General features: G+C 35.0%; 1 protein-coding gene across 4 annotated transcripts in view; it reads right to left on the bottom strand.

Moving 5' to 3' along the window:
• The window catches only part of Myo5a (myosin VA), a 212659-nt gene that overhangs the window by 90412 nt on the left and 108588 nt on the right, over positions 1–13659 (bottom strand). For all 4 annotated transcript variants that reach the window (XM_047538820.1, XM_047538823.1, XM_047538822.1 and 1 more), the window contains exons 9-12: positions 12611–12717; positions 6700–6965; positions 5867–5948; positions 2105–2245 (exon numbers count right to left, since the gene is read on the bottom strand). In XM_047538820.1, coding sequence (XP_047394776.1) covers positions 2105–2245; positions 5867–5948; positions 6700–6965; positions 12611–12717 — 596 coding nt within the window. The remainder of the gene's footprint in view (positions 1–2104; positions 2246–5866; positions 5949–6699; positions 6966–12610; positions 12718–13659) is intronic.

Below are 13659 nucleotides of genomic sequence, written 5' to 3'. Positions count from 1 at the left end.
CGAAATTGGAGAATATCATGCTAAGTGAGATAAGCCAATCTCAAAAAACCAAAGGAAGAATGATCTCGCTGATAAGTGGATGATGATACATAATGGGGTGTGGGAGGGGTTAGTTTTAGGGTTAGAGTGAGGGTTAGGGAGGGGGGCAAGAATGGGGGAAGGAAGGACTGTATAGAGGGAAAAGAGGGATGGGAGGGGTGGGGGGAAGGGGAAAAAAATAACAGAATGAATCAACCAACATCACCCTATGTAAACGTATGATTACACAAATGGTATACCTTTACTCTATGTACAAACAGTGAAAGAACATGTATCCCATTTGTTCACAATAAAAAAAAAAAAAAAAAAAAAAAAGTAAGATACCATCTTTGCTTTGCTTTGCATTTTGTTTTAATATCAAGTCAGATTTGGCACTTTTTCATTACATACCTTCTTAATGTTGTAGAGATCTGGAGGCCTACAAGGATCAACCTATGATAAGTTGTAACTTATTACATATAGCCTAAAGAAAGATTAAGTGACAGGTTATTTGCCTAAGATGACTCAGTTAGTAAGTAGTAAAGGTGGGGATGTACTATTTTTTTCTAACATCAAATATTAAAGCTAAATTCCATCTCTATCATATATGTCAATAATAAAGAATGACTAGGGCTGGGGTTGTAGCTCAGTGGTAGAGTGCTTGTCTTGCACATGTGAGGCATGTGAGGGAGGGAGGGAGGGAGGGAGGGAGGGAGGAAGGAAGGAAGGAAGGAAGGGAGGAAGGGAGGGAGGGAAGGGAGGGAGGAAGGAAAGAAAAACTGTCCATCTACAATTTTAAAAATTACAAAAAAAAGAATGACTAGTCAATTTTTAAATTATGGCTATTTAGAGCTAAGTTATGGAACCAACCTAGATGCCCTTCAACAGAAGAATGGATAAAGAAAATGTGGTATATATATACCCAATGGAATATTAGCCACAAAAAGGAATGACTTTATGACTTTTGCCAGCAAATGGATGGATCTAGAGACTATCATGTTAAGTGAAATAAGCCAATCCCCCAAAACCAAGGTTGAATGTTCTCTCTGATATGCAGATGCTAATACACAACAAAGGTAGGGTGATGGAAGAACAGAAGTTCAGTAGATTACACAAAGGGAAATGAAGAGAAGGGAGGGAGGATGGGCATAGGAAAAACAGTAAATGAATCAGACATAACTTTTCTATGTTCATATATGAATATACCACCAGTGAAACTCCACATCATGTACAACCCACAAGAACAGGATCCTAATTAGAATAATTTTTATTCCATGTTATGTATAATATGTCAAAATAAACTTTAGTGTCATGAATATCTAAAAAGAACAAAAAAAATGACTAAAATCACAATTGGATTATCCTTTTAACATATTTCATTTTTCAATGTATTTTCTTACATTTTAAAAAAGACAGTTTATCATAGTTGCCCTAAATAACAAATGTTATCACCAAGAGTGTGGTCTCAGGCTGTAGGTATTACCAATGAAAATCATTTTCCTAAATAGTAACTCCACCTAGACCACTGCTGATATTCTCATCCTTTTGGGCATTATATAAATAACTTGACATTTCCCAGATAGCTTTCTGATGGTAATGAGAGTTTACCTCCTACATCTGAGAAAATTCAATGAGAAAATTCCTTTAATGTACTTGCATTAAGCCTAATATATAGCAATTCCTTAATAAAAGATACATAATAGTGATGATGACAAAAAATTATGGTTATTTAGAACTACTATTCAAAATATATTTTGTGCAGTTTCTTGCATTTCTTTAAATACACTCTGTCTCTGAACAAAGAGTTTTAAATATAAGCAAATTGACAAGAAAAGTCATGAAAATTGGGAGCAATATTATCTAATATCAATTTTCCACATAAATTTATAATCAGCTAAAAAGTTTCATTTGTCACTAGAATCTTTGGGGTCTAGAGTCCCTTCAGAATGAAGACTTGAGTGACTCTCACTTGTTGCCACAATGGCATTTCACTATACACTAATAAATGTCTGCCTTGAACCCACTTGCCTTCAGACCTTGGTGCATCTATTTGACCATCTCAACTCCCCAGAAAAATCATACTTACCTTGCATTCCTCATCCAGCAAGTCTAGAATGCCCAGTTTAGATTCTATAAGATTAATACAAGGTTGGTTATCATAAAAATCTATAAGTGTCCATGGAATTTGTTCTTTCATGTATTCTTCTTGTTCTAATTTGAAGACATGCTGAAATGAAAAAGAAAAAATACAGTCGTTTTTGGATCATTATCATAAAGAATGTAGTAAAAAAAACAATGTTTCTATAAAATACTAAGAGGACACCAAGAATACTGGACATAGTTCATGGCTACTAGCAATAATAATCTCATGGGAGAAGCACCAGTTACACACAGATAAAGTAAATTAAAACCACAGACAGCAAAACCTCAGCTATATTAGATCCTTAGTGAACAATTAGATCTAGGCCTGTAAATGTTTTAAGAAGCTGGTAAATATAAGCAGACTTTGTGATTTTTTACTATGTATATTTCTAAAACTGCACTTTGTACTTTTGGCTCCTTAAGTAATTGTATAGGACCGCTAACAGCACAGGACACAGGAATGCCTTAGCTGGCACTGAACATCTATATAGAGTGGATGCCCTCCAGACTCCTGAACACGTTTGTTTTTTATATCTGCCTTGATTATTCTCCTCATTTTGGGAATCAATGTCTCACTTTACTGAATTCTTTATCCAATACTGCAAGCAGCTACATAAGCACTACCAATCCATTGGTGTTTCTGCTAAAGTCATCAGTCACAATCCACACCACTGCTTCTCTCTGTTCACTCATTTAATCAAAAAATATGTACTGACTACATACTATGTGCATCAGTCACTGCATATGGTTAATAACACAGACAATGACACTATACATGTGAATTGGTGGGATGAATACAGTAAGAAAATAATCACAAGGAAAAATACTACAAAGGAAAGTAATATGAACTATGAGGCAAGAATCCTCATCTAGTTTGGCTACAGGATGGTCAGGGTAGGTTTCCCTAAAGAAGGGCTTATGTTCTGAGCTTTGAAGGTGAACGGGAGCAGAGCTGTCCTAGATAGGAAGGGCAATTCCCCACAGTTCCTGCTTCAGAATGCCACCCTAACCGTGCAGCTGATGCACAACTTTCTGTCTCTATAGATGCTAATGACCATTACTTGTTCTTCTGAATTTCTATTGTTATTTACTTGTCTCTTTTGGTTCTCTCACGCATCTTGTTATTTTTCTAGGAAGACTACCTTTCAGTGGCTATGACCATACAACACGTATTTTCTAAGACACCAAGTCCTATGAAACAGATGACGCAGAGATTTCTTATATATAGTTCCATGCACCTGGAACTTTCCCACTTTATTCTATATTTATTGGAATGCCACTCTTGGCTCCTTTGCAGTTTAAGCAGCTGTAAGAAGACTTAGTTAAAACAAAAAAGGTCATCCATATCAGTAGTTATCATGCTAATTAGCAATTTTCTTCTGTTCTTTTGATTAATAAGAAAACAAATAAGGCACCATATGTCAACAGTGTCCTGACTGATGACAGTAGTATCTTCCAAAACAATGAACTCTGTCTTTTTAAAATTTTCATTAGTTTATATGTAGTCTCCATGATGACATCAGAAACACTGTTATAAGATTTAAATAGAGCTTATTTCTCATGTACATTTTTATATCCAATCTGGAAAACTCCATGAAGCCAGGGGCAGGTGGGTAGAGCTCAACTCTCAAGGAATGTAGGAATGAGGTTCAATATATCAAGAGATCCTTGGTCAATACAGGAATGCTTCCAAGCACTAAATATGCTCACAATATTTATTTATTTAATTTCCTTCCTTCCTAGGGATTAAACCCAGGGGGTGCTTTACCACTGAGTCACACTCTCAGCCCTTTTTTATATTTTATTTAGAGACAAGGTTTCACTGAGTTGCTCAAGGCCTCACTAAATTGCTGAGGCTGGCTTTTGAACTCAAGATCCTCCTGCCTCAGCCTCGTGAGCCACTGGGATTACAGCCTACTAGCACTCACAGTATTTCTTATGCCAACTTACCACATCTATAGCCTCAGCTCAGGGAGCAGCCCTATGCGGCTAAGTTCTTAACTATGAAACCCCATGTTCCTGGTCACAGTTCACTAAACCAAGTATGGGTTTATGAGGGCACTCTATTGCTAGAGATCTCTGATGGAAAAAATGAATGGAGCTAATTAGTTCACTTTCTCAGGTATCTGAATTGGAAAATAAGGAAACAATTAGGCAACTAGCAGTGGGAGCAGAAGCTGAAAGAATCTAAGATGAGTTGGAGGTGAGCAAGTTAAGAAGATGGGAAGAGCATCCAATCACTGTTGGCTTTACAGGAAGTTTGAAGTGAACGGAGAAGAAGACATCTTGAGGTGGAGATAATATATACAAACTAGAAGAGAGAATATGCCATCTGATAGTAAGAGGGAGTGGAGCAGCTATGCAGAGAAAAACTAAGATGTAACATAGTGGGCAGGTATGGAAAAGAGAAGAGTAAGAGGTGAATAGAGACAGAAAGCAGTCAAGAACTTTTAATTTTTTTTTAGCTATTTCTTCTGATGTTTACTTACATATTTCTAAGGAATATACTTATCAGTTACTTTATGATTTATCAATTTGAAACCTTATCTGTTAACTTTCTGATGAGGTTAAATTTACATACATCACCCTCTCTACTGCTGCTTTGTTATCATCCCAATATTACTATTTTTGGATCCTCTTTTTTTTTTTTATCAATTTTCTAATTTAAAATAATATGTTTAAACTTTTATTTTTTATCAACTATGGACCACATCATACTACTTGACCTCTCTTTTCAAAAGATGACTAGCTTTCCTACCTTTTGGCTCCCTTTCTTCTATCAACCAATTCCTATGGGAGCTCTCAATTTTCATTTTTTCTTTTTTATTGTTTTTTGTGCTGGGGATTGAACTCACACATGTTAAACACACACTCTACCACTCAGCTATACTCCCAGTACTTGGTGGCTCATTTTTAATATCCTCTTTCATTAATACTAATATTTCACCCTACTTTTGTACTTTGAACTGTGCCTGACATGTGAAGGGCAGTTTATGTATCCCAACTAATTTAATTCATAAAACCATATGTGGGAGGAACTATTATCATCTCCACTTTACAGATGAGGAAGCTAAGTTCCAGGGAGGTCAATTAACTTGCCCAATGTCTCCTGGATAATAAAAGAGGAGTGGGATTCTAAAACAAGCAGTTCACCTCTGGGGCCTATGCCCTTCACAATTATATAATCTGATGCCCCTCATTTTTAAATGCCTTCAAATCTTCCTCAATGGTGATAATCCTCCAGGATATTTGATATTACTATTTCACAAGTCATCTTTAAAATATTTCCATTGCCATTGACTCAGTGAATGGCTTATACTGTTGAAAAAAGAATATGTGAAATTTTGATGTTTAGTTCTGACATTTTGCTGATACAGAAAGTAAGAATTAAGGCTATCATAACTCCACATACAATTAATTTCAGAATGACAAATTGAAGGATATCCCTAGGTTCAAACCTTTATATTCCCTAAGTTACTAACACACCTACTGCTTCTCCTCTCACTCAATTTATTTGCCCCAAATTCTCATCCTTCTCAGAAAAAGGATGACTTTCAAGTATTTTTCCAAATGTAGCATCATTATTAATCATCAATTCCAGTTGTTTAGCTGTTCTAAACCTCATTTCAGGACCAGACTTTAAACAAAGACTAGGAATTCAATAAAAATTTATAGCAGAATATTATTCAAAGAAGAACATTCTTACCATGTTGAATTGTTGCTGTAGTTTTTCATTTGCATAATTTATACAAAACTGCTCAAAACTATTTATCTCAAAAGTTTCGAATCTGCAATACCAAAAAAAAAACAAAAACAAAAACAAAAACAGGAAAGGGAGAAAAGGAATAGTTTAAAAATATTCAAAATGTGCACATCAGGAAGAAAGAAATAGGAAGTTCCCCAACATTGTGCAACTTTCTTGACATAGCAATTACAATGAATGTTTATAAGTCAGAAACATGGAAGATATGCCCAAAAGATGAGTACCTGCTATGAGGCAGATAATTTTATTTAGAGTTCCCAGCATGCGGAGGTGTTCAAAACTATTAGTTTTTGAGGCTCATTCATCTCCAAGAGAGGAACAACAGAATTATAAAAAAAAGCCATTGATCCTGTCAATTTATAGACTCATAGTAGTACATGCATACACAAAAGGGAACCTCATAGGTTCTTCTGAAAAATTGAACCAGAGAATGAAAAAATCAAGTATAAAATAAGCACAATATACAAAATGGGTTTTCACAGTTAAGAAAGGGTATCCACAAAAGACAAACTAGCATATGAAATTAGATTTTTAGAAATTCAGCAATAATTTATCACATGAGAGTCTGAAAACCAATTTATTCACCCATTACTTTATTAAATTAGCTTTAAAGTTGAGCTAAATTTTTGTTGTTACTTTAGTTGAATTTTAGCACAGCATAGGCAGGGTTTTCCTTTTCTCACTACTATGAGACAAAATTAAATTCCCACTTGGAGTGACTAAATACTCTCCACAAAGAAATGCTCTCTGACAGATCAGTAAGCCAAAATGCTTACCCATAAATGTCCAGCACCCCAATAAAAGAGTGCTGCTTAATAGCAGAATGCAGAGCCTGATTGACATGATCTACAATCCAGTTAAAGAGCTTGGCATAGATGTGCTTGGCCAAAGCATCACGGGCATTTGTGGCCTGCAGCTTGGAGATGGGCTTGATGTACGTCTCTGTGGCAGTAGCCAGCTTCCGATGACAGAGCCAATGACACATCTCCTCATAATCCACACCCATGAGGTCACAGAAGATGCTGAGAGGTTCATGCTTGGGCTGCCAAAAGAGAATGGTTACTTCCTATGACTAGACCAATCAAATAAGAATTTCTTGAAAAATGTTGACAAAGAAATATCAAGTAAAACTCAGCAATGTCTTTGTCGTTAATAAACATCAAGATCACTCAAACCTGATCTGTGATAATAATCACAATCATTATTCAAACTGGCATCTGGGTGACATTTTATAATATTTCTTAGGGTTCATTTAAAATATTGCTTCTCCTTTGATTTTGCATAGAGCACTCTGTATTTCTCTTAGGGCACACTCCATTTATTCACTCAATCAGAAAATCAGTCATCTAGTCTACAAATTTTTCTTGAATGCCCACTGTACTCCAGTAAACAAAAAATAGACATGGATCATTCCTTTCTAGAGCTTATGGTCACTAGAGTAAACAGGATTGTTCCCTAAACTGTAAAATACTACAAAGAAAAAGGACACTATGCTGAGTCCATATGAGAGGAGTGTGCTCTATTCAGGGAGACAGGAAACAGTTGCCTTGAGAAATGGAATTGAGATTTGAAAGAATGGAAGGTGTTTCTGGGTTAAAGAGGGAGGAAAGTTTTTTTTTTGTTTTTGTTTTTGTTTTTTAAGAATAGGAAAAAGCTGGGAAAAAAAAGGTTCTGTGGAGGAGGGAAGCAACTAATATGAAAATCGAAGCTGAGTGAGAGAGAAAGTGTATAAGATGGTTAGAGAAAGGCAGAGGCTATGCCATGGCTAGTCAGTATTCTCAGAGCAACAGGAAGCTGCTGAAGGGTTTTAGGAGGACAATTTGATGCTACTGGAGTGACTTTTAGATTAGAATCTCTTTAACAACTTACATATTCTTGTATCCCCTAGAATGTCTTCTGTGGTCTTGAATAAGTAGGTTTTTGATAAATATTTGCTTAATTTAATCATATTAGTGCATTATATTTTTCAACATTTTACCCACATATCAACTGAATTTGATAACATTCCTGAGGGAATAGGCAGGGTGAACACTGTTGTCTCTAAATGAAAAACAAGAATCATGATCAAGTTGATTTTATCCCAGAGATGTAAGGATAGTTTAACATACAGAGATCAACAAATGTAATTCATCACATAAAGAGAATTAAGGACAAAAACCACCTAGTCATTTCAATAAATGCAGAGAAGGTCTTTGACAAAGTTTAGCACCGATTCATGATAAAAACACTAAAGTAGGGATAGAGGAAATTATCTCAGTATCATAAAAGTTAAAGTGTCAAAAAAACCCAAAGCCAACCTCATAGTAATTGGGGAACCACTGAAAGCATTTCTTTTAACATCTGGAACAAGATAAGAATGTTCATCCTCACCACTCCTATTTAATATATTGCTAGAAATTCTAGCCAGAGCAATTAGGTAAGATAAGAAAGTAAAAGGGATAAAAATAGGAAAGGAAGAAGTCAAATTATCACTGTTTGCAGATGATATGATTTTATACTTAGAAGACTCAAAAAAACTCCACCAAAAGACTACTAGAGCTAAAAAACAAATTTGGCAAAGTAGAAGGTTACAAAGTCAACACACAAAAATCAACAGCAGGGGCTGGGGATATAGCTCAGTTGGTAGAGTGCTTGCCTCACATGCATAAGGCTCTGGGTTCAATCCTCAGCACCAAAAAAAAAAAAAAAAAAAACAAAAACAAACAAACAAAAAAACACCTTTCCTATATATTAACAATGAATAAGCTAAGAAAGAAAAAAGGAAACAATTCCATTCATAATAGCCTCAAACAAACAAACAACTTAGGAACGAATCTAACCAAGGAGGTGAAAGACCTCTACAATAAAAACTATAGAAAGAAATTAAAGAAGGAAAGACCTCCCATGCTCATGGATAGGCAGAATTAATATTGTTAAAATGGCCATATTACCAAAAACAATATACAGATTCAATGTAATCTCCATTAAAATACCAATGACATTCTTCACAGAACTAGAAAAGAGAATTCTAAAATTCCTTTGGAAGAATATATGATCCAGAATAGCCAAAGCAAGTCTAGGCCAGAAAAGCAATACTGGAGGCATCAGAATATCTGACTTCAAATTATACTACATGATACAGTATATGCATACCCATGTTTACAGTAGCACCATTCACAATGGCAAAACTATGAAACCAGCCTAAGTGTTCAACAGATGAATGGATAAAGAAAATGTGGTATATATACACAATGGAGTTTTATTCAGCCATAAAAAAAAATGTAATTATATCTTTTGCAAGAAAACAGATGGAACATGAGACTATTATGTTAAGTAAAATAAGCCAAACTCCAGAAGGTCAAGGGTTGTATATTTTCTCTCATATGTAGAAGCTAGAGAGGAAAAAGGAAAAGGAAGGGTGGAGGTGGAAGATCTCATGAGAATCAAAGCAAGATCAGTAGAGGGATAGGGGTCAGGGGAAGGGGAAGTGCTGGGAGTGATATTGGTTAAAGTATATTATTATATTGTATGTATGTACAAATATGTAACAACAAATCCCATGTATGTACAACTATAACGCATCAATAAAAAATATGGAAAGAAAAACGAGGAAATGAGATCCAAGAGAACAAGAAGTTTGTCAATAATCACATGGCTAATTTATGTCAGAGAGGGCACTAAAACCTGGGTCTTCTGACTCTCTCTTCCCTGTGTCCTTCTCATTCAAGTGGCCTTACTCTTTTCAATCCCTTCCTTCTAAGTAATACTTCAGATACAAATCAGCACCTCACTAACAGTTTCACTCAACTCCCTTAAATAATAAACAGCTTAGAATGAGCGTACACATACACACACACACACACACACACACACACACACAGAATTTTTAAGCCACAAAAGAAATGAAGTACTGATATGTGCTACAACATGGATGGACTTTGAAAGAATTCATATTATATGATTCAGTTTTTATATGTCCAGAATAGGCAAGTCTACAAAAGCAGAAAGTAGATTCAATGGTTGCTTAGGGCTGGAGAAATGGGGGCACAGGGTAGTAACAGGTAAATGTTACAGGGTTTATTTTTGAAGTAATGAAAATATTTTAAATTGACTATGGTGATGGCTAAACACATCCACAAATACAATAAAATACATTTAATTGTATATTTAAAGACATTTAAATGGGTATGGTATGTAAATTATACTACAACAAAGCTGCTTTTGAACAAAGTCTAATATATTTCCTTAGAAATCACAGTTTAAATTAGAATCATCATTTTGTCTTTTAAAAAACTGCCATAAAGGCTAGGCATGGTGGCACACACCAATAATCCCAGTGACTTAGAAGGTTAAGGTAGGAGGATGGCAAGTTCATGGTCAGCCGGAGCAACTTAGCAAGACCCTGTCTCAAAATATAAAAATAAAAGGGGCTGAGGATATAGCTCACTGGTAGAATATTCCTGGGTTCAATCTCCAGTACTCAAAAATAATAAAAATAAAAATAAAAAAAGACCTGCCTGTGTAATGCATGGGGTGGAGGAAAATGGTACCAAGCATCTCAATTAGGATCCATGGCTTAGGGAAATTATACATAACACATAAAGGAAAATGTGTAGATCAAATTTCTTATAAACAAAGTTCCCTGACCATTTAACTCAAGGCCCTATGACTAATAAATCATTTATAGTATAATGTTTCTCTTCAAATCATAAAGTCTTGATTTTATGTTTCATATATCTAATTGTAGTACAAAACTACTATATTTAGAAAAGGCAGGGAATAGATTCTTATAGGAATAGGTAATCTGTTTTTAACATAAGGAGCTATCGATCCAAAGAAAAAAGGCAACCAAAAAAGAGTATGGTCCCATTTACAGGGACCTCAAATCCTAGGGGATAAATACAAGCAAAAGAGACCTTTATAAAACATTGAGACTTGAGCTGAGATACAGGAAAGCAGTGGAGAGAAGGGTGAATCTAAGAGATACTGCCAGAGCTGCATGTTAGAAGTTGGAGTTGCCCTCCAAAGAAGAAAAGCTATCCTATACCCCAGAGAGAATCTGAGCAAAGGCAGGAGAGAGAGGTACTGAGCTTGTAAATTTCTGGGTTGGAGTGTGAAAAGTGATAAGAGGTAAGCTGAATAGGAAGTCAGGGGTTGATTATAAAAGGGTTTTCAATAATATGCCAAGTACAGCAGACCTCCATATCTGTAGATTCCTAATGGAAAATAAACCCTATATATACTGTCTTTGTCCTTAAATATACATACCTATGATAAAGTTTAATTTATAAATTAGGCATAATAAGAGATTAACAACTAATAATAGAAGAATTATAAATAGAACAATTATAACACTATAGTATCATAAAAGTTATGTGAGTATAGTGTGTGTCTCTCTCTCAAAATATCATATTGTACTCACCCTCCTTATGATCATGATGTGAGAAGATAAAATGCCTATGTGAGATGAAGTGAGAAGAATGACATAGGCATTATGGTTTATCATTAGGCTCCTATGTAAGGGTTACTTGGTCATAAGCACCACGATACCCAACTGATAACTGAGATGACTACTAAGTGACTAACAGGTGGCAGCATATACAGCATGGATACACTGGACAAAGAAAGGATTCATATCCCAAGGAATGGAGCAGGACAGCATGAAATTTCATCATGCTACTCAGAATGGTACACAATTTAAAATATATGAATGATTTGTTTCTGGAATTTTACATTTAATAATCAGACCAAAGTTGACCACAAATAACTGAAACCACCAAAAACAAAACCATAGATAAGGGAGGACTACTGTAGAGTCTACCTTATTCCTGAAGACAATGGGAAGTCCTGAAGGATTTAAGCAAGGGCATGATATGATGATCCCTTAGAGCTCTAAATTCCCTAAGTTTCTGATCTTATGGGATCCTTTATATCATAGTCACTAATTTCATCTATGTATCACTGTATCTATCTACTCCTAGACAGCTATATTGCGAGAGAGATAGGGAGAGAGAAAAACACACAGATAGATATGGGGAGCAGTGAGAATTCATACAATTTTTTTTTAATTCTTGGGAACTGAACCCTGGGACTTGTACATGCTAAGCATGAGCTCTACCACTAAGCCATGTCCACAGCCTGAGAACTGGCAGATTTCAGTAGATGTATATGTACTATATTCAATAAGATTAAAAGGGATAAGTTAGTTTCTTTCCCGCCCCCACCCTACCTCTACTAAGTTTCTTTTCTTAACACTATTAAGTTTCTTCAATAACTTTTAAATCATATTATATTTCCAAAGCTAAAAACACAAAAGTTATCAATTTTTGGTAACTATGCTATGGGCCAAATGAACCTTTCTAGACTTTTTTTTCTAGACTTGCTAACTTTTACATGCAATATTTTTCCCCTCTATTGCAGAAATCAGACATGTATCCCAGACAATTTATTCTCTCTCTCTCTCTAACACACACACACACACACACACACACACACACACACATACACACACACCATAATCACTGCACCAAGAATTAGAATTCATGTTCTTTATTCTCAGTTCAAGCTTTCATTTTTGATAATACATCTTTTTGATAATTATCTCTCTGATAATGTCAAAAGTCTTAAAATATATTGCTTCTGTACAAGGACTCAACAAAACTAAACCACAATTCAACTTCTACCACACCAATTTTATTCTGAACTTACAGGTATTGTGCAGCTGTCTGAATCTCGAGAAGTAAATCCAACATTGCCTAAGTGAAGGATGCCAGCAAGTATTCGAAAAATTCCCATTTGATAAGATTCACTAATTCCTTAAATACAATAAATGAATAAGCGATTAATTTCAGAATAGAAACAAAACATTACAGCAGATAATTTTAAGTCTATTGTTAATTCTCACATATTGCCAGATGTTATACACATTATAATGAGTCACCGCTAACAATCATTCATCTTCATTGACATTAACACATTAGGCAGTTAGCATGACTGGTGATAATGTGGGTATGGAATGTGACAGATCTGGGCTCAACACCTGGCTTTGCTACCAACCTGTCATTCCACATGGGCAGGTAACTTCACCCTTCTATGCTTTCATTTTCTCATTTGAGATATGGGAATAATTGAAAATTCTTCAAAGGATATTTGTTAATATTGAAAGAGGTAAATAATGTACATGGCATACCCAATGTAACAGGTGGTAAGTACTAAACAAATGATCATCAGATTTAAGTATTTTATTAATATTATTGCCATTTCTATTAGACTCTATTTCAAATGCAAGTGGTAGCACAATAAGGCTGTTTTAAATCAATGATTTAATTACTTCTTCTAACTAAAGGCCAAGTAAAAATCAAGGAGATCCCAAGAATAGAGGTGCTCAGATAGGTGTTATTCCCTGGTCTGATGAGTGAATGTCCAAATATAGCACTGGAGAAGGAGATGAAGGATAAAGCACAATGAAAAAGCTCAACAGCTTTTGGTTTTTATCAGATTTGGCTTTGTTTTTCAGTAAGAAAAGAATTTCCAGAATATTAAACATACTTATATGTAAGTTGAAGTAGTAAAATTATTTCCAAATATGTAATCATACACAATAATTGAGAATTGACATTATAATGAATGTTTATGTTATTCCAACATTATGGCTTTTTCAAATTCATAATTTGATCCTAGAAGTAAAGCAGTGTTTTTCAAATTTTAATATGCATATGAATCACCAATAGATCTGTTAAAATGCAGATACTGATTCA

The sequence above is a fragment of the Sciurus carolinensis genome, chromosome 2, assembly GCF_902686445.1.
Source record: "Sciurus carolinensis chromosome 2, mSciCar1.2, whole genome shotgun sequence".
Lineage (NCBI taxonomy): Eukaryota > Metazoa > Chordata > Mammalia > Rodentia > Sciuridae > Sciurus > Sciurus carolinensis.
The sequence above is the reverse complement of the archived record's forward strand: the minus strand, read 5'-3'. Positions and strand labels throughout refer to the sequence as shown.